Source organism: Lathyrus oleraceus, chromosome 7 (assembly GCF_024323335.1).
Source record: "Lathyrus oleraceus cultivar Zhongwan6 chromosome 7, CAAS_Psat_ZW6_1.0, whole genome shotgun sequence".
In the NCBI taxonomy this organism is placed as follows: Eukaryota; Viridiplantae; Streptophyta; class Magnoliopsida; order Fabales; family Fabaceae; genus Lathyrus; species Lathyrus oleraceus.
The window spans coordinates 3,857,575-3,884,238 of NC_066585.1; the positions used below are offsets into that span (position 1 = coordinate 3,857,575).

Here is a 26,664-nt window from a genome sequence, read left to right on the forward strand (position 1 = left end):
GGCCTCTTGTCGTTCGGCTTCGAGGGCCATGATTCGTTCGTGCTGCTGGTGGAGCATAGAACCGGCCTGATTGAGGGCATTCACCATGGCAATCATTACGGCGTCTCCTTCAACGGGGACGGGAATGGGATGAAATGTCTCTGCCCCTAAATTGTGGGCGTGAGAGGCATCTCCGTTGTTTTGGGGCTCTGGAGACGGGGTGGATGGATGACCGTCCCGAACGTCCGCTTCATGGGATGGTGGGCCGTCGTCCCTGTTGTAGTTGACGAGGGGACGGCTGTGATCGCTATGTTGTTCTCCGGCCATGTTGGAAGGACAGAAATAAATGAGCTTTTGATCCTCGTTTGATGAAGATGGGGATAGCTGGTTCCCACAGACGGCGCCACTGATCTCACCTGATCAGGAGGGCCTTCCAAGGTCTTGGTGAATGGGCCGGAGAATGAAATGAGAGGGGGGTGTACCTGCAAGGTGCTCCAACGCTTAAGTCAGAAAAGGTACAGAATGAGATTATCAGAGTGTGAGTTAGCATACCTTCCCCTTTGCCATGAAAGAGGTATTTATATTGAGCCCCCAGCGCTGGGCCAAGGCTCCTAATGGGCTGGATTAGCTAGGCCCAAGGAGGAGCTGCCAGGGGACGCGTAAGAAGCGTTAAGACCTAGACCAAGGTCTGCCCCCTGGTCCAACTGCCCCTATCCCTAAGGAGACAATATAGGGGAGTTGGGTGACGTGGTGAGTGGGATGCCGTTATGGCTCTGCCCGACACAACTTAGGTGCCCGCGGCGTGGGTTGACGATGAGTGGATGGAGATCATATGGGGAGGACCCGCTCGTTGTCCGACACGTATTTAAGGGGCCGGGGAGACATTCTCCGGGCGGACGGTCGTTCACCTGACGTGCCCTCGTGGTCGCTTGGATACGGTCGTTTGGACGTGGGCTTGGCGAGCATTGGGCCGTGCCGTGCTAAGTGTCGTGGCCCAGTCCAGAACAGTAGTCATGGTCGATTCATGTCTTAAATCTAGAAGTTGTTGTTGATTATCCATTCTAGTTTGGATATTTCCTAATTGATGTTCTATTCAGACTTGCTTCATGAAACCTCTAATCCATTTAATGATGAGTATGACTGATTGCATCTTCAATATAATTATCAGCAACTTGAATAGCATTATCCAAATTCTTGAAAGATGATCCGATCGATCTATGAGATATTAATTCAAGAATGAAAACGCCAATAACAGATTATGCTATCAATAGATCTAAGTTGTAAAAAGAAGAAATCATAAATAAAGTTTCGATCTTTCTTAATTTCAATTTCAAAAAATCATTTTAAATACTTAGGACTTCATAATCTAGTGAGATAAAACCACTTTTGAAAAGCCAAACAATAATTGATAAATAAAAAAATATTAAAGAGATATTAGACGTAATTTCTAATACACTTCAATTAATACTTATAATAGTTCACAAGTGAATTGAGTTTTTTAACTGATACTCTCTCGTTTTTTATTATAAATTATTTTGGAGAGAAAAAAATATGTCAAAATATTAGTTATTTTGTAATTTTAATGTAGAATTAATTTTTATCTTTTTAAAATAATCCTAATTTCTCTCCTTTTTCTAGAATTTTCATATTTCAATAAATATTATATTCCAATGCACGGTGACATTAAAACATTTTTAATGTTGTATTATAATGCATTAATCCAATTTTTTAGAAAAAAATTATCTCTTTCTTTCTCAAACTCCCCATTAAATTGTGAATTTTTTAAAAATTTATCTCTCTTAAAAATGTAACACCCAAGTACATGAATTTTAGTTTGAAAGGGAGAAAAAAAAAAAAGAGGAATTAAAAAAACATGTATAATGACTTTATTCAAGAGAAAGAAAAAATAATAAAATAAATTCAACTTTTTTATTTTAATATTTTTGGTTCATGAAATAACCGCATAGTGTCACTTTAAAATGGGTAATAGTGGAAAAATTAGCAAAACTTAATAACCAAGTATGTGTAAGAAAGTTAAAAGCCATTTATAATTAAAAAAATAGAGGGGGTATTTTTTAACTTAAATATTGGTCCAGTAAGAAATTGTGTTAACTTTTCCAACCCTATAATGGTATGTTCTTTTGGTTCATATAAGGGTCAAAGAGTGACCAATATGTTGAATTCTTTTTTTTTACATAAAAAATGAGTGGAGAGGCATCAGAGGTGCAAAGTTGAAAACTTCACTCTTCTTAAGACAGATTGGGCCATTAAATTTTTTTTTATATTTATAAATTTTAAAAAATCCAAAAAATAATTTAAAAATTGTAAAATAGAATTAAAATAAAACAACTTAAAATAACTTTTCTCATAATTCTTGACTAAACAAACATCTGAAAGAGGATAAATAAATCATACGAAATCACTAACATACTGATTACCATAAGGAACATGTACTCAAAAAAAATGAACTTCATACTCATAATATCCTGAGCATCACATAAACAACATTCTTAAAGCCTTTTTAGCAACATTTTTCAGGAAAATATTTAACCTTTAAATACACAAATCTCACCCATAGGTTTACCAAAATTGACACCTTTTTCATTCAAGTGCAATTGTTACTAAGTTTACAAGAAAGAACCCAATAAAAGAGCAATAACCTATTCTTACCAATGAATGGCACAGTAACACTTCCTTGACAACATCAATGAAATAAAATCCTGTTCTACTTCTCTTTTAAAATGAACGTTTTATCAATCTATCACATCTATGGTATTAGTAACGCCTCAAATTCATGTATAGTAACAAAAATATAATGAAAATGAACTTATTCAACTATGAGAGACCGGCCTCAGGCTCTATTGACGGTGGTTTCTGCAACCTTCTCCTCATTGTGAAATCCTAGCTTAAATCTATCATAATTGGCGATTTCAGCACTCTTGAAGGGTCGCTCGCCCAAGACTTGAAGTAAGTCATTTTGGTGAAGTACTTCTTTTTCAAGCAGCAATTCTGCTATTTCAGCCACTTTCTCCTTGTGTTCCTCTATAAGTTTTATTGTTCGTTCATATGCCTTGTCTACCCATTCACGCACTTCAGAATCAATTATTGCACCAGTTTTGCTGCTGTATGGTTTAGACATCTCATACGAGTCATCTTTTTTGGGGAAAGAAAGGAGGCCGACTTTTTCGCTGAAACCATAGACGGCTACTTGAGCATATGTCATCTTGGTGACTTTCTCCAAGTCATCTTGTGCTCCTGTAGAGATTGTTCCAATAAGAACCTTTTCGGCAGCCCGGCCACCAAGGGTCATACAAGTCCTATCGTAAAGCTGCTCCTTTGTCATGAGAATGTTCTCATTTGGAACATACTGGGCAAACCCAAGAGCTGCTGTTCCGCGAGGAATAATAGTTACTTTCAACAATGGCTCGGTATGTTCCAAGAACCAACCTGCAACAGCATGCCCTGCTTCATGGTAAGCAACGGTACGCCTTTGCAGCTTACTTATTACTTTGTTCTTCTTCTCCAAGCCACCAATGATCCTATCAATAGCTGCCTCAAAATGATCCATTGTGACATGTGATTCATCCGTCCTTGCAGCAATCAGGGCAGCTTCATTGCAGACATTAGCAATGTCTGCTCCAACAAATCCTGGAGTAAGGGATGCAAGCCTTTGTGAATAATATAAAGGCTTGTGGTCAAGTTTGATCCTTTCCAAGTAAATCTGAAATATCTGGTCACGGCCGTTGACGTCAGGTTTATCGACCGTTATTGTGCGATCAAAACGCCCAGGCCTTAGCAAGGCTTTGTCTAATACTTCAGGTCTATTTGTACCTGCCAGCACAATAACTCCAGAAGTGGTTCCAAAACCATCCATCTCCACCAACATTTGATTTAAAGTATTTTCACGTTCATCATTTGCACGGGAACCCGGTTGGCCTTCGCCACCCCTTGACCGACCAATTGCATCAATCTCATCAATAAATATTATACTAGGAGCATACTTCCTTGCTTCCCTAAACAAGCTTTTTACCCTAGATACTCCAACACCAACAAACAATTGCATGAATTCAGAACCAGTTATCGAAAGAAACGTCACACCCGACTCCCCTGCAGTTGCTTTAGCTAAAAGGGTTTTCCCTGTACCTGGAGGACCCACCAGAAGAGCCCCTTTCGGAATTTTAGCACCAAGCTCTTCATATTTCTTAGGATTCTTGAGAAAGTGCACAAAATCCATAATCTCTTGCTTTGCCTCATCACAGCCAGCAACATCTTTAAAATAGACCTGAACAAAATGAATTCAAAACAACAAACACATTCTCACTAACTAATCACATTCACCACCACAGCTCAGTAATGGAAAAGACAATAATCAACTAAGAACATGCTGATAAAAAAACACAAAAAATATAAGCCATTACCAACCTTGTTTTTGGCATTTTTGTCAACTTTGACATACTGTGGTCCAAAGATCTTATAAATTCCACTCATATACACTAGAAATAGCAAAGGCAAAATGCTTGAAACTAAACCTATAATCTCCGAGAACAAAAAATTACCAGAAGAATAAATAACAGGAACAAAATCATTAGGGTCAAAGCCTAGTAGTTCTTGAGCTCTCTCTAATTTCTTCTCAAAAGAATCAACACTAGCAATGTAGAAAAAACCTACATATTTTCCACCAGATTGCTTCCCTTGGAGTACATCAATCTCTGTTTGATTAGGATAAAACTTCCTAGCATAAATTTCGACCAAACCTTTACTGGAGACAACAACATGGTCAACTAACCTTGGTTTCAAAAGCTCATTTCTAAACTCCTGAAAACTAACCTGTTGTTCCTTCTCAAAAGAATCAAAACGAAAAGATAAAACAAATAGCCCTAACAGTAGTACAAACACCAACAACTTGGTGAGATGTTTTTGAAATTGTTTCACCAATGATTCTCGAAAACCTTTTTGATCCTTTGTCTTTGACTTCAGACTCGATTTTTTCTTACGATTCCCCATTGATTAGGGTTTTTTCAAGGATTGGGAACACTTTTTGGAGTGAAAATGAAAAGGGGATTAGGGTTTTTGAGCCAAAGAATTTGTTTGGATTTCAACAATTATATTTTTCAAAATTTATTGGAGATTGATATTCAATGTACTGTCATGGTAGGGACATTCATCCAATCAGATCTACTCAATTTCATTTTCTAGATTAATTTCATAAATATCTTAATAAATAATTTTAATACATAAATATTAATCTCTCTTAATTTTAATAATTTAATTTATTTTTACAATATTTGATTTGAGATTAATATTCATTGTTTTGTTATTAACGTCACATTTATCCAATCAGGTCATTTAATATTATTTTTTTGGATAAACTTAAATATATTTTAATAAATATTTATTTAAACATTATTGATACATAAATAGTAATATCTATTAACAATGATTATTTGATTTTTTTATTATTATTGATTTTATTTTAACATTAATTTAATTTAAAATTAATATGCATAAAATAAAAAATTACTTATTAACTGGAGTGAAATTAACTATTAATCTATAAAATAAATGAAAAGATAAATAGTCATTTAGATCTAAAGGTAATTTTTGTTTAAATTTGTTTTAATCTCAATTTTACAGGATTATATTAAAATGTAAATTATTTTATATTTAACTTATTTTTAATTTTTCTAAAATTAATTTATTAAAAATTCAATTATGTCACTGCACACTAAAAACATGCATTTCAATGCCTAATAAAATTAAAATTGAAGTTTTTTAATCTCATATTCAATGCATCGATGTTAATCCAATTTTGCTCGTAACCCTCAAAATTGTTTGGTACTGACATTTTTTTATAACGAATTTTATGCATCGTAATAAAATTGTTGATTAAAAGAATGGGTGAGAAATTCAATAAATAATACTAGTAATACTTGAAAAGTTTAAGTTTTTTGTTTTTCAAGATAAAATGGAACTATTCTATCGAATAATTTAGAGAATTTAATTTGTCACCTCGTAATTATCCGGTATTTTTTAGAATTTTAAAAAATTTAAATATTTTTATTATTGCTATCTCTATTTTTTATTAAAAACCGTTTTGAAAAAATATTTGGTACCACAATTTAAGTCGTTTTATAATAGTAATTAATAATTAATATTATTTTTTCTATTATACTCTTAAATATTTATTATTCTCTCTTCTTTTAATTATGTCAATTTGTTTTTTCAATCTTAGGCATTTTATATTATACCCTAAATATTTTATATTATTCTCTCTTCTTTCAATTATACCAAATTTCTATTATATCCTTAAATATTTTATATTAAATTATTAAATAAATAAACATTTATATTAAATATATAATAATAAATCAGAGCTCATGGGTTTGAATTCAACCTTAGACATGCAACAATGTTAAATCTCTTCAAGGAGAGTTTTATCGTCTATTGTGATCCTCCCGACTCGAGGAATTAGTCTCTGCAATTCATGTCAAAAATACATAATAGTTTAATACTTCCTCCAGTCTTATTTATAAGAAAAAACTTATTTTTTAGGTTCATTAAATAATCAATGTATTTAGACTGTATCATGGACCGGATACATTAATTACTCAATGAATCTAAAAAAATCAATTTTCTCTTATAAATATATATATATATATATATATATATATATATATATATATATATATATATATATATATATATATATATATATATATTTAAATTGATAAATCTTCATTTTTATATAATAATATAAATATAAATATATATTTTGTGTGTATGAGCATGATAAATATTAGGGATTTTTGTAGAGCAGTTTCAATTAGTTTTGAGGCAAAAACTCATCTGATTTAGAGATAGATTTATTCGTGGTTTAGTTCAATTTTGGATAGTATATTAAAAAAACTGAAATGATCTGATCCAATTTAATGCAGTTTAATTTGAATCAGTTTTTGGATATTTAAATTACAATTTTATTTTTTTTAATGTTATAAAAAATACTAAGAAATAATATGTTTGAAATAATATATAACATAAGTAATATATTAAAAGTTAATAAACACATTCAATACATTTTAGTTTACAATTTTTTTAGATGGATTTGTAACTTTAATTTGAATTGATATAGATTTGAATACTCAATTCTCATTTCTACACTATGTGGATGGAATATGAGTTCATTTATCATTTCTACATATTACAGAAGATGATTAAGGGAATTTTTTAATATATCATATATGTTTCTTAGACACCACGCGAAAAAACTAAAATGACCTTCAAATTCTAGAGATCTCAAACACACAATTCATTTATTTTTGAGTCACGTCTCAATTTTATAAATAAATTTATTCCAAAACAATAGTTTTTGAAGATTTCCGAAGATGAATCTCCGGAATCTTCTATAAAAAAAATAGAAATCTATAAGGTAGTAGAACATGCTAAACCAAATAAAAATGGAAAATTGAACATTATATTTCAAATAAGATAGCTGAAATCTATATGATTGTATGATTAATGAAATTGAAGCATGGTATGAACGGAGTGGATGAAGGCAACTCTGCAATGGTCGATAAATATCAATATGAATATCATAAAACTCTTCAAAAAGAGTAAAGTAGTTAGTAGGGAAATCATTAAAGTTTGTCACATCTTTAAACTAGTATACTTTTTAGACATATATAATTGAAGTCAAATAATTTTAACAATCCAATAGTTATGGTTCTGCTACCTTATAGACTTCTATTTTTTTTGTTCAGTAGATTTCTGAAAATGTATTTTCTGAAATTATTGCTTGTTTTTCGATTAAATCGAGTTAATTGCAATATTTTAAAAATCGAATTAGAGATCGAACCGATGAAGCTTGCGGTTTAAGATTTAATTGGTTAAACCGGTTAAACATACGGTCGAACCGTTTATTTAATAAACTAATAATATAAAACTAAGTTTCATAGATATGTCACACATAATCATACATTCACAACTTAATAAAATAAATATTTCAAAAATCTATTACAAAATTAATACAACAATATCGATAATACATATAATAACATAACATAGTTATATACTTTATTTAAGAATAATTTGACCACATTAAAGAATTACAATAAAATAAGTTAAACTAATTCAAACAAATATTAAAATAATAAAATATACTAACTAAAATAAAGTTCAAATAGTTAAGAGTACCTAAATTAAATAAGATAGAATACTAAAAATAAATAATACATTATACTTTATTAAACAAAAAAATAAATTTGAGTTAAACTATGACAAAGAAGTCTTAATTGACAACAACAAACAATATTGACTTGAACGACAATCAATATTATTTTGGATATCACTATGTTTAAAAGATACAGTGTGATGATGATGGAGTGTGGTTGAAAGAAAAACTATAATGCAGTGACAAAATTTAGAAGTTTGTATGGTGGTAAAATAAACATGAAATTCTTTGTTGTGATTGGGGGAAGTATGTTAAGTTTTGATATTGACATATTAAAAATTAAAATAAAAAAATGGTTATTTTTTATGATTTTTTTGAACCGTCCGGTTTTACAAAATCGGCTCCGGCTCTTTGGTTCGAATGGTTTTGAATGGTTCAATCCGTTTTTTCGGTTTTATTCCGGTTTTGACCCACTAACAGTTTTGAAAGGTTGACCAAACTGAATTCATCTCCGATTTCTGGTCCAACGGGTTGAACCGGCCGGTTCGGTTCGATTTTTAAAACATTGATTAATTGTCATGATTGTTTTAGTTTTAAATAATTAGATTTATTTTTATAAAAATGTATTTTAAAATATTAAAAAATTTATATTTTATTTTTTATAAGATGAGAGATAAATTTTGAAACTCTATAATATAAATACACATTATTAAATATTAAAATCTTAATTTAAAAAAAAATATCTATCTCGTATAATTTCTTCCACCAAATTTTCCTCCATAATCTCTAACAATTTATAATAATAATTAATAAATTAATTAAAATCAATATTATTTTATAATCTTATAATTTCTTCCATCAAAGTTTCCTCCAAAACCTCTAATAATTTATAATAATAATTAATTAATTAAATTAATTTAAAAAAATTAATAAAGATATTAATTAATTAAGTAAAAAAATTAAAAGTTAAAAATAAATAGCTATGTTACTTCAACACCCTCTCCAAAATCTCTAATAATTAATTAATTAAGTTAAAAAACAATTAATAATGATAATTAGTTAAGTAAGTTTTTTTTTAAATAGATAGCCACAACGTCACTTCAAAAAAAATATAAAAAATATAAAAAAAATAAAAACCACCTATAATTACTACCATTCTAATAAATTAATGAGTTTAATTGAAATGCACTGACAGTGTAAAGATATTTTACACGGATGATTGTGATGTATTGAAAGTGTAAAATTCTTTACACCGACGATGCATAACAATTAATCTCATAATTAATTAAATATACAAATTAATTGATAATATTTCTCTCTCCACTAACCAATCAACTAATACATAACTCTTAATATAAAAATCACCTATAATTAATATGATTCCAATAATTAATTTAGTATATAAATCTCTCTCCACTAATCCATAAACTAATACATATTTCTTCAAATAAAAACTATCTATAATTATTATGATTCCAATAAATTGATTTAACATAAAAATAATTGATAATATTTCTTTCTCCATTAACCCATTATTTAATGCATAACTCTTAAAATAAATCCCTCCAATAATTACTATGATTTTAATAAATCAATTAGATAAGTAAATTGGTTTGTAATTTTCTATTTGCTCATATCATGAACTTTTATTCAAGTACTTTTTTTATTGAAGAGGGTCTAAGTCCAAAGACTTATGTACTTTATTTTTTATCGACTATTTATATATTAAAATTAACTAGTTAAACTTTTTATTATATTTTTTAAAATGTTCTAGCTAAATATATATTTGTAATTAATAAATGTTATAAAAATTGAAATCATCTTTTTTTGTTATCTTATTTATTTCTCATTTTTTATTTTAATTTTCTCACATTTTTTTTTTAATTTAAATTTTAAATTTTCCTCGCATTTCTTTTTCTCACACATTCTCACTTTTATTTTGATTTTTCTCTCCAACTTCTTTTTTCTATTTTATTTTTTAGATATAAATAACAAAATTTGAACATCTTTTTAATTTAACGAAGATAGAAAAATGTTGAATTTTTAAAACACAAAATTTAATCTCAAATTAAAAACATAATTATTTTATAATTATTAAAAAAATATTTAATAATTTATATGATCATTGTTCATTTTATAATTAAATAACTCATTTAAAATTGACATATATAATTAAATACATTTCATAATTTTTTACCTTGTTTAATAATGATGTACACAACTAACTTTTTATTTCTATTTCACAGATTTTGAGATGAAGAGACAATAAACTCAAGCATGACAACTTCAGGTCTAACAAAAGAAACTCAATCAATCTCATTCTGAATCAAACCGTGCTCTCTAATAACAATGCTATTAATCTTTCTTCCATCTCGATTGCGGATTTTGCCTTGATCAAAGTTTTTGGAGTTCAAATTTGTCCTCCTTGTGCTCCCAACATCACTGAAGTCCTTTAGTCGCCTCCTAATACGAGGTGGGTTAAGGGTAGTTGTGACAATACTTTTTGTCATAAGACTAATGTTAGTGGTTGTGGTGGTATTTTTAGGAACAACAATGACGATTTTTTTGCTTGTTTTTGCTAAGAAGTTACAAACAGATTCTTCGATTACTACAAAGTTTTTGGCTGTCTTGAAAGCAATTGACATCGCTAAGTCTCGTGGTTGGTGAAAATTTTGGATTGAAATGGATTACTAAAGGTTGTCAAAGCTTGCTCCAACCATAATCAGATTCCTAGAAGTCTTAAGAATAGATGGTTGGAGAGTAGTAACCCTCTATCATTTCCAATCTCATCCTCACACATATATTTAGAGAATAGAGTTCTAGCGCTGACTTTTTTTTTGCTAATATAAGTCTTAGCACAAATTTCATGATTACTTTTGACTTTATCCCTATTAAAATTAGAGAGGATTTTGTAAATAATAAAGTGTGTATAGATTTCTTTAGGTTTTTCAATTATTTATGGGATTGTTTTTGTTTCTCATTTTGTAGTCTTTCGTTTGTTATACCTTTTTATTTAATCTTAATGGCCTTTATTCAAAAAAAAAAGTATTAGTGCGTTTCAATCAACCACACATATAAACTTTATTGTTCACCTTATATCTTCTATAACTTTTATTTTTTATTTTTTATTGTTGTAAAAAATTTATGTTTATTTTATAGGTACAAAGTTTGAAGCATCACAAAAAATGTTAAATTTTTTATTTAAAAAGTTGAATTGTAAAAGAAGATAGGTAAAAAGAATTATATATTTTGTTGCTTTTATTATTCTTACATTTTTAACTTTCCAACGTTATAACATTTCAATTTTAAATATTAATAGATATTACACTTTAAAAATAGTGATGATTCAATCTCTTTTTCTTTTTAACTTTGACATAAATTTATCCGAACGTTGTTGAATCATTTGTATAGGACTATAATTTAATTTTCTTAAATTTTAAAGTAATTTTCTTGCCTTTTTTCTTATCTTTCTTTAATATTTGTATTTAAACTTATAATTATGTATTCAAAATTATTTATTTAAATTACAATAATAATATATCATCAATACTAATTTTGTAGAACTTATGCGTATATAGGGGTGCGTTTAGGTTAAAAATAATTTTCATAAAAATTATATATGAGAGTAAATTATGGTCATTAACTTATAAAAATAAAAACATATATATAATTTTTTTAATTTAAAGGTAATTTATATTAAAGTTTACTTTTAAACTCAATTTTACATAATTATATAAAAAATATAATTGTTTTATATTTAATATAATTTAAAAATAGAATTAATTTTATAAAATTAATTTATTAAAAATTACATTTTGGCACGACAAACACAATCAATCCAAAGTTTGTAAAATGGGCTACCCGACCTGCTTCGAATCGGCTCGTGACGGTCTCAGACCTTTAGTGGACCGCTCGTGATGGCTATGCCCAAAACACACACAAAAATTAAAAGACTATAAACTAAAAAGTAACATATATATATATATATATATATATATATATATATATATATATATATATATATATATAAAGTAAAAAAATGGTGGAAAGTAAGTAACGAATATCGGGTGGTATTATTCTTGACTATATCGAGCACATGTCAAGGGGAAAGGGACGACTGAAAAAGAAGGTGTCTTAGTCGCCAGAGACAAGCCATGGCAGCTCAAAAATCATAATAGAGGTGGATATTGGAACAGCGGAAGACGGAAACCCACTATGCGAAACAAGGTGCAAAATGGACTGTTAGGGTTTGATGAAACCCCAATTCAATCAACAAGAAGGAACTAGAAGTGGAGGCAAAGAATAACGAAGACAAAGCAAAATTATGGGTAGATATCATGCGAGGCAAGAGATCTACAACATATGGTATGACAATTCAATTCGTAGCACCTAAAATTGTTGATGGTGAAATCAAAGTTGAAATTGAAGATGAAGACGTCGAATCTGAGGTCTGATTATGGGAATTCACGTTGATAATGTATGTAATTGGGATACATCCGAGTATGAATGTTCTGAAGAACTACATGATCAAATTTTGGAATTTTATGTAGTTTGTCAAAATTGAATTATAATGATGAAGGCTATTTTATATTGAAGTTTAGATCGGAGAAAGACAAAGATGAAGTGATGATGAAGGGGCCATACATGATCCACAGTGTGTAAATTATGCTATTAGAATGGAAACTTGATATCTCTGTGGAACGAGATATGATGCAAGCTCTACCAACCAGGTTCAAGCTACCACAACTTCCTCTACATTTGTGAAGGGGCAAAAAGTTCGGGCAAGATAGGAAGTGCAATTGGGAAACCTATGTTCACAAATGAATGTACTGCGGGAAAATTGAGAGTGACTTATACTCGCATCTTTGTGGAAATAGATGTGACACAAAAAACATGTAAGGTGATCACAATCAAAGAAAATGAAGGAATGAAGATTCAACATAACGTGGAATATAAATGGAATTCCCAATATTGTGAAAGGTGTCAAAAGATAGGCCGCAATTGCAACAGAGAACGAAGACCGCCAATTAAGCAATGAAGGCCAAAGCATGATGAGGCTGGTGATAAAGAAGGTAGTAGCAATGCAAAACGGGCTGAGATAGCTAGCAGAGATAAAGATCAAGTAGACACAAATAATAATATTGATGGAACAAAGATGACAAAATATGCTGAAGGGAAATGGACTAAAGTCAGCAAAAGGGCAAAGGAAAAGGGCAAATAGGTTATGAATAAAACGCCAACAAAGAAGGTATGTTGTATGTTGACTTCTTGGCAAGTGTACTGATAGTGTCGCAGTAATAAAAAGAGTATTAAATCCACAAGGACTGCTATTTAACAAAGCAATAGTTGTGCAAGTATAAAAAGTAACAATTGGGGGGAGGGGTTCAAGTTTGCAGTTGAAAATGAAAGAAATGTTCTTACAATTTAGAGAAAGTGGTCAGGTTTTTCCTAGAATCCCCTATTTCTCCCCTGTTGATGTCTAATACATTACATAAATCAAACATTGTTATATTTCCACGACGAGTTAACAAGACCACTATACCCAATCTCCTTGTGTATAACTCATTGATTTCTACTAGAGATCTCTTATCCATATTCAACCGACGTAAGTGAAATCAGGCGATGATACAATATGTTAACTCTAAGCCACTACTCAAGGTCCTTTATCCTTATTCAACTGGCGTAAGTACCATAATTTCCCTAGATTAGACGCATAGGCTAAGGGTAAGTATTCCACATACATCCATAACCACATTAATAGAGTATCTCAAATAATGCGCTTTAAGTAAAAGAAGCAATTAAATAAAAATATAACTAAGATAATTCAAGTAACATCAAATTGAACATATGCTCCAACAATTTCGAAATAGGTTTATCAGAAAAAATCTAACCTAAAAGTGTTTAACTACTCATACTGATAAAATTACAATACCAATTGATAAGAATAAGATTGCATAAGAATTACTTGAAGATTTGGCCTACAATGGCTTCAAATGCGCTCCAAAACTCACTTTCGTCCTCCAAACTTTCGTTCTCAGCCAAGTTCAAAAAGATTTGATTCTTCTCGCTATCCTCCGAACTTTTATCCTTAGCCAAGTTCTATGCCGGTTCTAGCGCAACCTGAAAAGTTGGTTGATTAGTTTCTACCGAATCATCGAAACCATAAGAAGGAAATCATATGCGTACCTCTGTCGGTGCAGTCTTTGTTGATGTCTTCTTTTTCTTGGATTTCATGGTTGAGGGGGAACCTGAATCCCGTTTTCGACTTCGAAACGAAGATGGCGTAAAAAATCATCTCGAAATTAGCTTACTCGAGATGGAGAAAAGATTTACCTTTTTATTTTGGGGTTCTTATTCTTTTTTGACATCACCAACATTGAATGAGACTTCAATGGGGTAGTTAAGGCAAGTCTAGTTCCTTCGATGCTCCTACAATCATTCTCTTTCATCAAAGCTTTCGACATGGTTATCCGTAGCTTTGGTTTGAATGTGGCATTAAAAAAAAGCTGTAAAAGCCACAATGGGCCAAAATAAGGTATTTTTTGTTTCTTTTAGGGAGGTGTTTCAGTTTATAGGAAGCGCTACCTATCGATTGATATAAAGTGGCTAAGAGTAATTTTCCAAAAGAGATCTTTCGACCTTCATGGAGTTGGATTGTCAAGGGGACATATTTTTTGACTAATTGTAAATAATTGGAATAAAAGAAAAAGTAAGAAAGCCAAAGAGTCAGAAAAGCTACATGTTCTTGGTTGGAGACTTCTGTAGTCTTTTTCTTATGATGGTCGATGATGCGTTTTTAAAGTTGGGACGTTTGAATATGAACTCATTTATAATTTATATTGTGAGGGTGAAGGTTTCACCTGTAGGTAGAAGTCCCGTGATGGTTGTTACGTCAAACAATGTCGACGTAAGCATTCCACAAGAAAATTGAAATGTGTTGGTAAAACCATCCCAATAGAAGATCGACACAAGCAATATGGCAGGGTTATACTTAGGGCCAATTCTAGATAATTGGATTACGTCGAAAATACCTAGGTATTCCCATTCTTCTTTCCTACTATTTTGGACCTTGTCGGGTCAAGCTATATACTCCTTACTTTGATATAATGGCGTTGATCGGAAAACACACATAGGTGTTTCCATGAAGGTTAGGTCGAGGGAGCATTCTTCGAACGCAGAAGGCATATTGATAGGATAGTATGGGAAAAAGTTTGTCACCTTCCTAGAGTGTGACTTAGCCGTCAGACCTAAGAATGCCAAGAATTTATCAGAGAGGGAGAAAGAAATGAGTACCTGCTTAGCTCATATGGCAATTTTCTCTTTGGCCAATGGTGGTTCAGGTACAAAATCTCTCCCATTGTCATCTTCTGATGTCAGAATCATGAATGCCAAAGGACTTTTTCTAGTGTCCATTTTGAGAGTTGAAGCGGAAGCTACCATGTTTGAGTTTTGAAAAGCTTGGTGCGAGGGAGAAGAGTTTTTATGCATAAAAGAGCACGAAATAGGTATTTATAGAAGGGTTTATCGAGGCTTTTAAAATAGTTTGCGAAGCCATAAACATAGAGCCCACCATAGGCCTATTTTTCTCTTTTTTTGAAATCAAAGGGGTTTGGAACCTCATCTGCAGTAAGAATATCAACTTGCAAGGCAACCTCAATTTCAGCACAAACAGAGCAAATTTTAGTTTCAGTACAAATATCACAAGAATAAACATCATCAAAACCAGACAATGATGGAAAATCAGATGCAAACAAATCACTACAAGTATCATCAACAATTTCAGAAATCAAATCTATTTGAAAAACAGAATGTTCTTCCAAGGGTTGTTGGTTTGATCCTTGAGCTCGCTGCATGGCATTCACCAAAGTGGCAAGCTGCCCAATCTGTGTTTGCAAAGTCTTTAAAGTAGAATCTACTTGTTGTTGAAACTGGAGATTATTTGCAGCCATTTGTTTGACAATATCTTCTAGTGAAGGTCCAGAAGGTGCAGAGCACACAACCTCAAATTCCTTCAGATGCTCATGCGGATCCTCACCTGCAAGACCACTAAACCTTGGAAACAAGTGTATTAAACCAGATTTCAATTCAAAAGGAACCGAAACATCAGAATATTCAATACAAAAGTCATTATAATTAACATCAGGAGCAGCAAACTGCCTTAATGTTCTTTGATCATCCATGTAATAAAAAAAAACACAGAAATACCAACTATGTCCGAAATAGACAAAAATAAATAGAAAGAAGAAAAACGATTAAAATAAATTCAGAAAAATACAAAAACACCAAACTTAATCTAATGACGCGAAATAAAAATTTTGAGATTTTTTTTGGATTTTTCGACACTATGAAAACAGTAAAAAATTAATTAAAAATAGAAAAACAAGGAATTTGGCAAATTTGACGTCAGAGTCCCTTACTCTTCTAGAGTAACGGAGTATTGATCGCACAATTTTTCTGCTTCCAGTAGGCAAAAAACTTATACAATCAAACACAAATTTTCTAAAAACCGGTTTTTTTTACTCTAGACGCAACTCCGAACGCGAAACTGTAGAAAAATTCGGAAAAATAACAGGAAATTGCAGAACAACAAAACACACAATACTTAAAACTAAACTATTGGCTAATTTGACAAGAATCCCTGGCAACGACGCCAATTTGATCCGCTGTCGCGCGCAGATCAAAAACGAGTATTTTTGACAAAACGTAGTTAGCGACAAATTGACTCGGATTATCGTTCTCACAAGGATTCTTGAATGAATTAACCAATGATAGTAACGATTAATGGGGTTTTGGTTGGTTTAGGATTCAATTAAAAAAATAGATTAAAATAAGTGATTATTGAAATAAGTTGTAGCAACAATTTATTGATTCAGTCTTTGCCTATCATCGACTATCGTAATTCCAACCGCAGATTAACTATTCCTATTCGATTATAATATCAACTGACAAGCGCAATTGATAGTATAAGTTGTATGTTCCTATTATCCGAATTAAGCAAACAAGATTAAGTTTCATGAATTAAGCAAACATGAATTAAACGGACTCGATAACGAATTAAGCAAACGAAATCGTGATTATAGTTAGGATCACACAATCAATCAGATTAAATCAATATAACATATGTAAATCGGATTAAGCAAACAAAATACATATATTAATATTGAAAGGAATAAAAAACCTGAATAAGAATTACTAAAATCTCAAGGTATCGGAACCCGAATACAGCAAATTGTTTGGATCGATTAGTTCTTCATGAGAATTCTTCCAAAGCTTTCAAGTATTTCGTGAATCGTCATCCTAATGTTATGCGGCTGCTAGGTATATGGAAAACAAGGAATTTGGTTTACAACCCAACTGGATCGAAAACATAACCCAAGCCCAAAACTAATGACCCAAAACTTAAATAAAACTAGTGCTGCAACTTCAACGAATTTTCTGGCCCTGTTACAGGCTGAATCAACTTTTGACTTCTTCGTGAAAGTTGTAGATCTTTTTCTTAGATTTCCACCGACTGGTAGCACGTCTCAATCCGATACTTTTAGCTCAAGATATGATTTTTCTCGCGAAAGCTGCTAATGCTGAAAATTAAATACGAAAATTAAATAAGTGCAAAAATAAAATAAATTATGAAAACACATTAAAACATAAAAATAATCAAAGCAAACCGAAGAAATGCTTAAGTACAAACATGGAAGAACGTGCATCAAAATGCACTGATCACACACATAGGTGTTTCCATGAAGGTTAGGTCGAGGGAGCATTCTTCGAACGCAGAAGGCATATTGATAGGATAGTATGGGAAAAAGTTTGTCACCTTCCTAGAGTGTGACTTAGCCGACAGACCTAAGAATGCCAAGAATTTATCAGAGAGGGAGAAAGAAATGAGTACCTGCTTAGCTCAGATGGCAATTTTCTCTTTGGCCAATGGTGGTTCAGGTACAAAATCTCTCCCATTGTCATCTTCTGATGTCAGAATCATGAATGCCAAAGGACTTTTTCTAGTGTCCATTTTGAGAGTTGAAGCGGAAGCTACCATGTTTGAGTTTTGAAAAGATTGGTGCGAGAGAGAAGAGTTTTTATGCATAAAAGAGCACAAAATAGGTATTTATAGAAACAGTTTCTCTCTAGATATGAGACACATGACAAACACATGTATAACTAAGATGTTTTATTCTTAGGAAGTGAGAGAGTTGATGGGAGTTATTGAAATTGGCAAACCCATTATCTCATAGAAAATATGAGCAATGATGAAATTTTGAAGAAATCAATAGGAGTGAAGAAGATTAAAAAAGAGCACGAAATAGGTATTTATAGAAATAGTTTCTCTCTAGATATGAGACACATGACAAACACATGTATAACTAAGATGTTTTATTCTTAGGAAGTGGGAGAGTTGATGGGAGTTATTGAAATTGGCAAACCCATTATCTCATAGAAAATATGAGCAATGATGAAATTTTGAAGAAATCAATGGGAGTGAAAAAGATTAAAAAAGAGCACGAAATAAGTATTTATAGAAATAGTTTCTCTCTAGATATGAGACACATGACAAACACATGTATAACTAAGATGTTTTATTCTTAGGAAGTGGGAGAGTTGATGGGAGTTATTGAAATTGACAAACCCATTATCTCATAGAAAATAGGAGCAATGATGAAATTTTGAAGAAATCAATGGGAGTAAAGAAGATTAAAAAAGAGCACGAAATAGGTATTTATAGAAATAGTTTCTCTAGATATGAGACACATGACAAACACATGTATAACTAAGATGTTTTATTCTTAGGAAGTGGGAGAGTTGATGGGAGTTATTGAAATTGACAAACCCATTATCTCATAGAAAATAGGAGCAATGATGAAATTTTGAAGAAATGAATTGGAAATAAAAAATTGCATTAAAGTTGTAATGATGACACTAATGTCAGCGGAAAGGTTTGAATAATGTCAAAAATAATGTAAAAAATGCCATTTTTCTTCTTTTGAGTAAAAAGAAAGTCGAAACATGGCATTTTGGGGGACAATTTGTTACCTCGAATTTTCGACACCAACCTTGATTGTAAGAATTTGGAAGTTTTGAAGACTTTGATGATTCAGGTTCTTCTTAAGTCGAAATGGTCATTTGACCATGAGATCAAGCATGCATTTTTGGACAAATGATTTTTGTCAGATGATGTTGCTAACCTTGGTCGAATTTCCAAGCAACTAGAGACCAGAGATTTATTAGTTTTTGGACTTAGTGAAATTCTAAGTATTTATACAAGATGTTACTCCACACGGTCGAACGAGGCAAATGGATAAGATCATACACTTATTCAAGGACACGTGAAAGCTTGTCAAGAGCGAAGATTGCATGTAATCGAAGACCTGGCGTACTTTGCTATGTCGACCGTTGCATACGGCTATGTTAGGACTAATATATAATTAGTGTTCATTTGTAGTTTTAGAATTATGCAATTGTACACAAATTCTGAAAACTCAAAATATCTAAGTGTTAGCTAGAAAAAAATGTTATGGAAATGTATGTATATGCGTTCCGTTTTAAGAACTAATGTTTTTACTTTCAAGTCATTTATTGCTTGTTTGAAGTTTATTTTCAAATCTTTTACTTTCGACTTTAAATGTCAACATATTTCAAACTCATGATTTTTGCACAATATGTCATGAGATCTTTTTGAGTTTAATCTCTTAAGTGAAATTAAACTTATTCTTGTTTATCAAAATCCACATTAAACACAGTCAATAATTTATTTGCATAATCACTAAATTAGAATGACTTCTTCACAATACCGTCTTAAAACAATTTATTTCTCTGTATAAGGACATAGTTAAAACAATTTACAAGTATATTATTTTAACTATTTAATTCTTAACCCTTTTTACAAAATTGTATGGCCTTCACGTGCAATTGACAAGGTTGCATGAGCCTAAATCCAGCCTTAACCCTCCGATTAATCCATTATTCATCGATTATAAATCGAACTGCATCAATTCATTATATATTTATTAACTACTGTAGATTTTAATGAATATAAAAAACTATAAATTGTGAAAAGAAATAATTTGACAATAAATAAGAGATGCAAAATAATTAATGAAAAATAAAAAATTTAATTAGAAAAGAAATAATTTATACTCAAAATGAGAATTTCTTTTGATCAACTTATTGAAATGAAATTTTAAAAGAGAGGTGAAAAGAAGAATTGAAAAAAAAAGAAAAAGAAAAAGAAATAAAAGAAGTGTAAAGGAAAATAATAAATAAAAGTAATAGAGAAAAAAAATAAGAAACAGAAGAAAAACAAAAAAATAAATAAATTTATTTATTCATTTAAAAAAATGGTTTTAATTATTTAATAAATGATAGAAATAAAACTATTTATACACTTTTTAATATTCTCCCTATAAGAACACTCTTTATATATATTGTAGATTTCATCTCAATTTAGCTGAGTGGTGCCATCCGGCAAGAGAGATTCTGATTTGAAATTTGTATGGTACAGTAGTGTACTGTATCTATTTGATTTATGTTTCTTTTCTTGTTCTGTAATGCGACAACCCTTTCTTTTCCCCACTCCCTCACGCGCTCTCTGACACTCTTCTTACTACCCTTGGGACTTGAGCACTCACCAACCTATCTCTCATTTTTGCCCTAATGTATGTGAACTCTGTAACAAACAAATGCCCGTTGGCTGCATTTGAAACCACTTTATTTCTTTCTCATAGTACAATTTCTCGCACCAATTAAGCTCAAAAAACCCCATTTTATCCTCGCTTTAACTTTTACCTTTTGTCGCTATACCCAAACACACTCTACATTACCGCAAAAGAGGCACAGAGAAAAAAAAACAGCTCAACTCCCAAGTCCCAACCAGAGGCATAGCATTTCATCAATGGCCTCAATGTTGTTGAGACCCATCCTCATCACTCTCTTCACTACTTTCCTCATCTCTCACATTTCAGGTATTCAAAACTCATTTCACTTACTTTCACATTTATTATACATTGTAACATTATGACCTACTCTTTTGTTGTTTAAATTTAACAGTACTGAAGGTATCAGCGGCAACAGTAATATTTTCCAACAAATGTCCGCATCCAGTATGGCCAGCCATCCAGCCCGGCGCAGGAAAGCCCATACTAGCCCGCGGCGGCTTCAACCTCCAGCCTAACAAAGCCTACTCTCTCCAAGTCCCACCTCTCTGGTCAGGCCGTTTCTGGGGCCGTCACGGCTGCACCTTCGACGCATCAGGACACGGCCATTGCGCCACCGGAGACTGCGGCGGATCTCTCTTCTGCAACGGCATCGGAGGAACACCACCAGCGACCCTCGCCGAGTTCACACTCGGGAAAGATCTAGATTTCTACGACGTGAGTCTCGTCGACGGTTACAACTTACCGATTTCCATTACTCCTATAAAGGGATCCGGTAAGTGTAGCAACGCCGGTTGTGTGAGTGATCTGAACTTGATGTGTCCGGTGGGCTTGCAAGTGAGGTCACGCGATAAGCGCGTGGTGGCTTGTAAGAGTGCTTGTTCTGCTTTTAACTCGCCTAGGTATTGCTGTACTGGTAGCTTTGGAAGCCCACAGGCCTGTAAGCCCACTGCTTATTCTAGAATCTTCAAAACTGCTTGCCCAAAAGCCTACTCTTATGCCTATGATGACCCTACCAGTATTGCCACTTGCACCAATGCTAACTATTTGATCACTTTCTGCCCTCATCACCACCGTTGATTTATTACTAGTAGTAGCTTAATGTCATATTGAGTATTAATGTGTTACCGTTAATGTCTTTGTGTTTATTTTATGTGATGATGGATAGTTTATGTTTGGTAGTAGTAGTATATCTACTAGGTCTTTTTTTAATGTAGTACTATATTTAGTAACTCTTATTATTATTTATGGTTGGTTAAAGCTTAATTTGGTTCTTAATTTATCCTTTCTACTAATGGCGGTGGGATTAGATTCGGGATGGTTTTGAATTCACACATTTACTGATACTGGTTATTTGAACTTAAATTACTACTCCATCTGTTTATAATATATATATATATATATATAGTCTTAAAATAATTATTCTTTTGTAATATTATTATAATATTTATTATTAATTTTTTATTACTGTATTTCTATTTATTAACTTTTATTTTATTCAGCCATTTTTTTAATTATAAATAATAAAAATATTTTAAAAAATAATAAAATATTTAATTCTAATGCTTATTTTCGACACTTTTATAAAACGAAGAAGAATAAAGATTGTTTGAAGATGATTTAGTGGCACTCTCTCCTAAACTATAGAATATTTTGAACATTTTATCCAAATTAAAGAACTAATCAATTTTGTACGGAAAAATATAAATTATACATGATATTTACAATATTATTTTTTATTTATTGTATAGAAAAAAAAGTTAAATAAAAATAAATAATAAAAGATAAAAGGATATATTAAAAAATCATTACTTTTATATTAAAATTATACCCATATTTATATTTATAATGAAACAATTTAAAAAAGAAACACCTTTATGACAGAGAGAATATTATAAATGTAAAGAATTCATGACAGATCTTAAATCTCTCTTTTGTTTTAATACTATGATTTTTGTGAATTTGTGCAAATGTTTCTCTATTTTTTTATATACTTTTGTTACTTTCCGTGATAATAAAAAATATAATTTATTTTAAAGTTGTTCTACCATTTTTTTTAATTAATTGTGTAAAAAGTATAAATTAAAAGAATAAAAAAAATTGATCTTGATATATAATTGATGTAATAATTTAGTATAATTTTCTCTCTCAAATTGACATGTATAAAAAAGAGGGGAATGATTCTTTTCATTCTTAAGTTTTTGTTCATAACTATGAAAAAATTAAAATGTTCTTCAAACACATTTTTTTACACACAACTAAAATGAAAATGGTAAAAAATTATATAATTTTGTTAAAATTTGATCCGAAGATACATTTTTTTTATGCATAAAAGATTGATTTAGAGATGCATCTCTATAACTCCTTTAAGTTCAGTAATTTGTGAGCGTTCCGAAGATGCATGACTATAATCCCCCTAAGTTCATTAGTTTGTGAGCGTTCCGAAGATGCATGTCTGTAACCCCCTTATTTCATTAGTTTTTGAGTTTTAGATATGCATCTTCAAAATATATTATGTTAGTTCAAAACAGAAACATGCAGAAACAATGGCGGAATGAAAAACAAACTTAAATAACGTTAAAATAAACATTACATATATAAACATTACATAAATTTAACATTACATGTCACTAAAAGTAGGTGGTTCAGGACGTTGCAATATTCTTATAATATCTTCGGTTGATCTTTGAATCGTCGCATCCACTTCAATCGAACCCTTTGTTAAGTAACAGTAAAAGATATCCACATAACCTTCAAATCATCATCCATCTTCAATTTAAATGGTGAATTGTATCTTCCATTCGTTGTCTATCGAGGGTGAGTGGTACTCGAGTTTGATAACTCTATGATTTTTTGGATATCGCATGAGAGTATTCAATTTGGTTTTTAGTTCGACGAGAAGTATTTCCTCGCATATCCAAAATTAAAATGAGGAGTTTTGCGCCATTGAAATACACAAATGCAAGATGAGGATATGTAGTTATTCTGGTTTGTGTAAAGAAAATGGAATGAGAGACCCTATTTATAGTAGTTGTAGAGCAATAGGGACCTTACAAACATGATCATATATGCGTGTAAGACTTCAGAGATACATATCCAGATCCTTATTTTTCTCTAAAAAATAAGGGTTTATCCGGAGATGCACTCTGGGTTATCCCATGTTTTGTTTTTTTAATAATTAGAAGGCGTGTCCGGAGATAAAATAAATGATCTTTACCTGTAATTTCAGTTATTTTGCTCCCTTTGAAGTGATGAAATACAAGAATGATGTTTTGATGTTGAAAAATTGATTGAGAATAAGAGAATTTTTTTAAGGGTTTTGGAATGAAGTTTCTTTTTTAGCATGAAGAAGAAACTCATGCAAGGTGGTGGTTCTTGCTAAAAAACACTAAATGGTTGACTTCCCAATTATTCGTCGGGGAGAACCCTAAATGATTGGTTATAAGTGTTTGTTATGTATTTTCTCAAGTGATTCTTGCCTGTCATTTTCATCTAGGGAATCTCCTATTTATATGGCTTGACTCGTGCCTCATCCATTAATGTTTTCCTCCTCATATCCCTCATAAATGTAGCCTCATAAAACGACCGCCACCCCTATAATTGCTAGGCAACATTTTTCCCATCAATATATGTAACTCTCATGTCATCATGGAACATTCTCTAACCGTCTCTTGTGACTCTTCACATGATATCCTAGCATTGATATCTGGTCTGACATACTTGTTTTAGGGGCTCCTAATCGGACCCGACTTGTATATATGGGTAATATCATCCGACCTACTTACCTCATCATACTCGATCTTTTCACCAACTCAATTTTACGAAACTTCGAGATGTATTCGCCCCTTTCAATATTGGTCCCTTATGACCTTTCATCTTTCGAAATTGTTTCCAGAGGGTGAGCCTCCGATCAATACCCCATGGTATGAGCCTCAACACCTCGGCCCTTTAGGACCCTTAACCCGACAAGTTGTTGCTTTCTTAGACCGAGTTATATCTCAGATCCCCTAAGCAAATTCATGTTCTAGTTTTTAACTAATACTTAACTTCCATGCGAACCATTCCTACCTCATCACCGACTTCTCCCGATCTTACATATCGACCAGTCATCATAGATTTCCAGGATGTACATAAGTCCCTCGAGCATGAAATCTGAAAGAGAGAAATGCTCGTACAAAAGAAAGCCTAGAACATTTTATGTCCATCCTAAGGTCAAGGTGTAACCCGGACCTAGCATACCGTTGTCTATTTTATAGACCTGGCCTAGTGATGTGGGTAATTATGACAGGCACAGGGACGTATCTTTGCAAGATTTTCTCTTTCTTCTGTAATGGTAGTTTTGTGGAGAATTTATTTTCTTTGAAAAATCTCAAACGCCTCTCATTTGGAAGTCATAAAAGGGGGTTTCCTTAAAGTTACCTATTCCTCTTCTTCCTAATCTTCCACGGAAGTAAATTATTAGTCTTTCAAGACGATTTCACAACTTCCAACCGTTCTTCAATCTCAGGTACTTTTACTTTTATCTCTTTATCCATTTTTCGTTCTCTTAAGACATGACCTTTGTACATGAATGTGATAATGATGAAAATGTGTTAAAAATCCCGAGTATCAAAGAAAAGAAAAATCTATGGGACTTACGCATGAGAGAATGCAAGGATGCCCTAGGCTAAACTGAATTTGATTGTATTGTAAATGAGTTTTATGACAATAATGATGCCTCTTTAAGCGTTAATGATTTCACATCTTCTTTATTAGGTTCATCAGTAGAAGTGTTGATGGCGATTACTGACTCCTTTAACCCAGAGGTGATGAGATATGATTATAGTTCCATTGATGAAGTAGAGATCGCTAAACTTAACTCTTTGAAGAACATTTCCTCTACCATAAATGAGGATGCTGCTGTATTGGAATCATGCATCCCAGGGGAACGTGTTTGTATAGTCCTTCCTATAGGAGTCAAAGATGAGTATTTCCATTTCTATGCCGGTGTATTAGAGGATTTTAAAATCCACTTACCTTTTACCGATTTTGAATATGGCCTATTAAGAATTATAAACACTACCCCTTCCTAACTCCGTCCCAACAGCTGCGGGTTTATCGAGGCTTTCAAAATAGTTTGCGAAGCCATAAACATAGAGCCCACCATATGCCTATTTTTCTCTTTTTTTGAAATTAAAGGGGTTTGGAAAGGTGGTTGGGTCACAATTAGTGGTCTTCCTGGAAAGAGTTTTCTTCAAGTTTATACTACCAATTATAAAGGCTTTAAAAACTGATTTCTATGGGTTAAATATGGACCGAGATGTCCTCAAGTATTATATGCATTAGACGGGTCCCACTGCTTTCCTATGTATTGGACTTAAAAACTACTTTCGATATCTGGTTTTGATTTTGATAAGCTAAACTCTCTAGACATCAAGTCTTTAGCCATATTAGATTCCTTTCGTATGATGAAGGTCCGAGACCTATTGCCTTTACCCGAGGAACAAGTCCTTCCTTCCTTGTGTAATATTAATCTATTTTTCTTTTGCGTTATTTATTGCATTTTGTTTTATTTTCCTAACTATTTTCCTGACTTTTTTGCAAAAAAATGTCTGACTTGTCCGTGAAAGAGCAGAAAAGACTAATGTTGGAAGCCTGAGCGGCGAGAAGAGGAGCCGCGTCTAAATCAGACTTATCCGGTTTAGAAACACGATCATTAAAGAAGAGAAAGGTAACACCAAATAAAACAGCGCCAAGCATTTTTGAGCTCTAAGTCTCAACCATCCTGCCCCAGTGGACCCCCGCCTCAACTACCCAAAGAAGATGAAAACATTGATGAGTGATGAGATTTGCAGAGCCGGTTGGGAAATTTCCTCTTTGATGCACGAGTCT

General features: G+C 31.9%; 2 protein-coding genes across 2 annotated transcripts; one reads left to right on the plus strand and one right to left on the minus strand.

Annotated features, from left to right (window-relative positions):
- Positions 1–2,435: 2,435 nt before the first annotated feature.
- LOC127108136 (ATP-dependent zinc metalloprotease FTSH 3, mitochondrial) lies at positions 2,436–5,105 on the minus strand. Its single transcript, XM_051045560.1, has 2 exons — positions 4,402–5,105; positions 2,436–4,261 (listed from the first exon to the last, which is right to left on the minus strand). The coding sequence occupies exons 1-2, from the start codon at positions 4,981–4,983 to the stop codon at positions 2,831–2,833; spliced, it is 2,013 nt and encodes a 670-aa protein (XP_050901517.1). The 5' UTR covers positions 4,984–5,105; the 3' UTR covers positions 2,436–2,830.
- Positions 5,106–20,597: 15,492 nt separating this feature from the next.
- On the plus strand, positions 20,598–22,059 carry LOC127108137 (thaumatin-like protein). Its single transcript, XM_051045561.1, has 2 exons — positions 20,598–21,102; positions 21,188–22,059. The coding sequence occupies exons 1-2, from the start codon at positions 21,033–21,035 to the stop codon at positions 21,871–21,873; spliced, it is 756 nt and encodes a 251-aa protein (XP_050901518.1). The 5' UTR covers positions 20,598–21,032; the 3' UTR covers positions 21,874–22,059.
- The last annotated feature ends 4,605 nt before the right edge of the window (positions 22,060–26,664 follow it).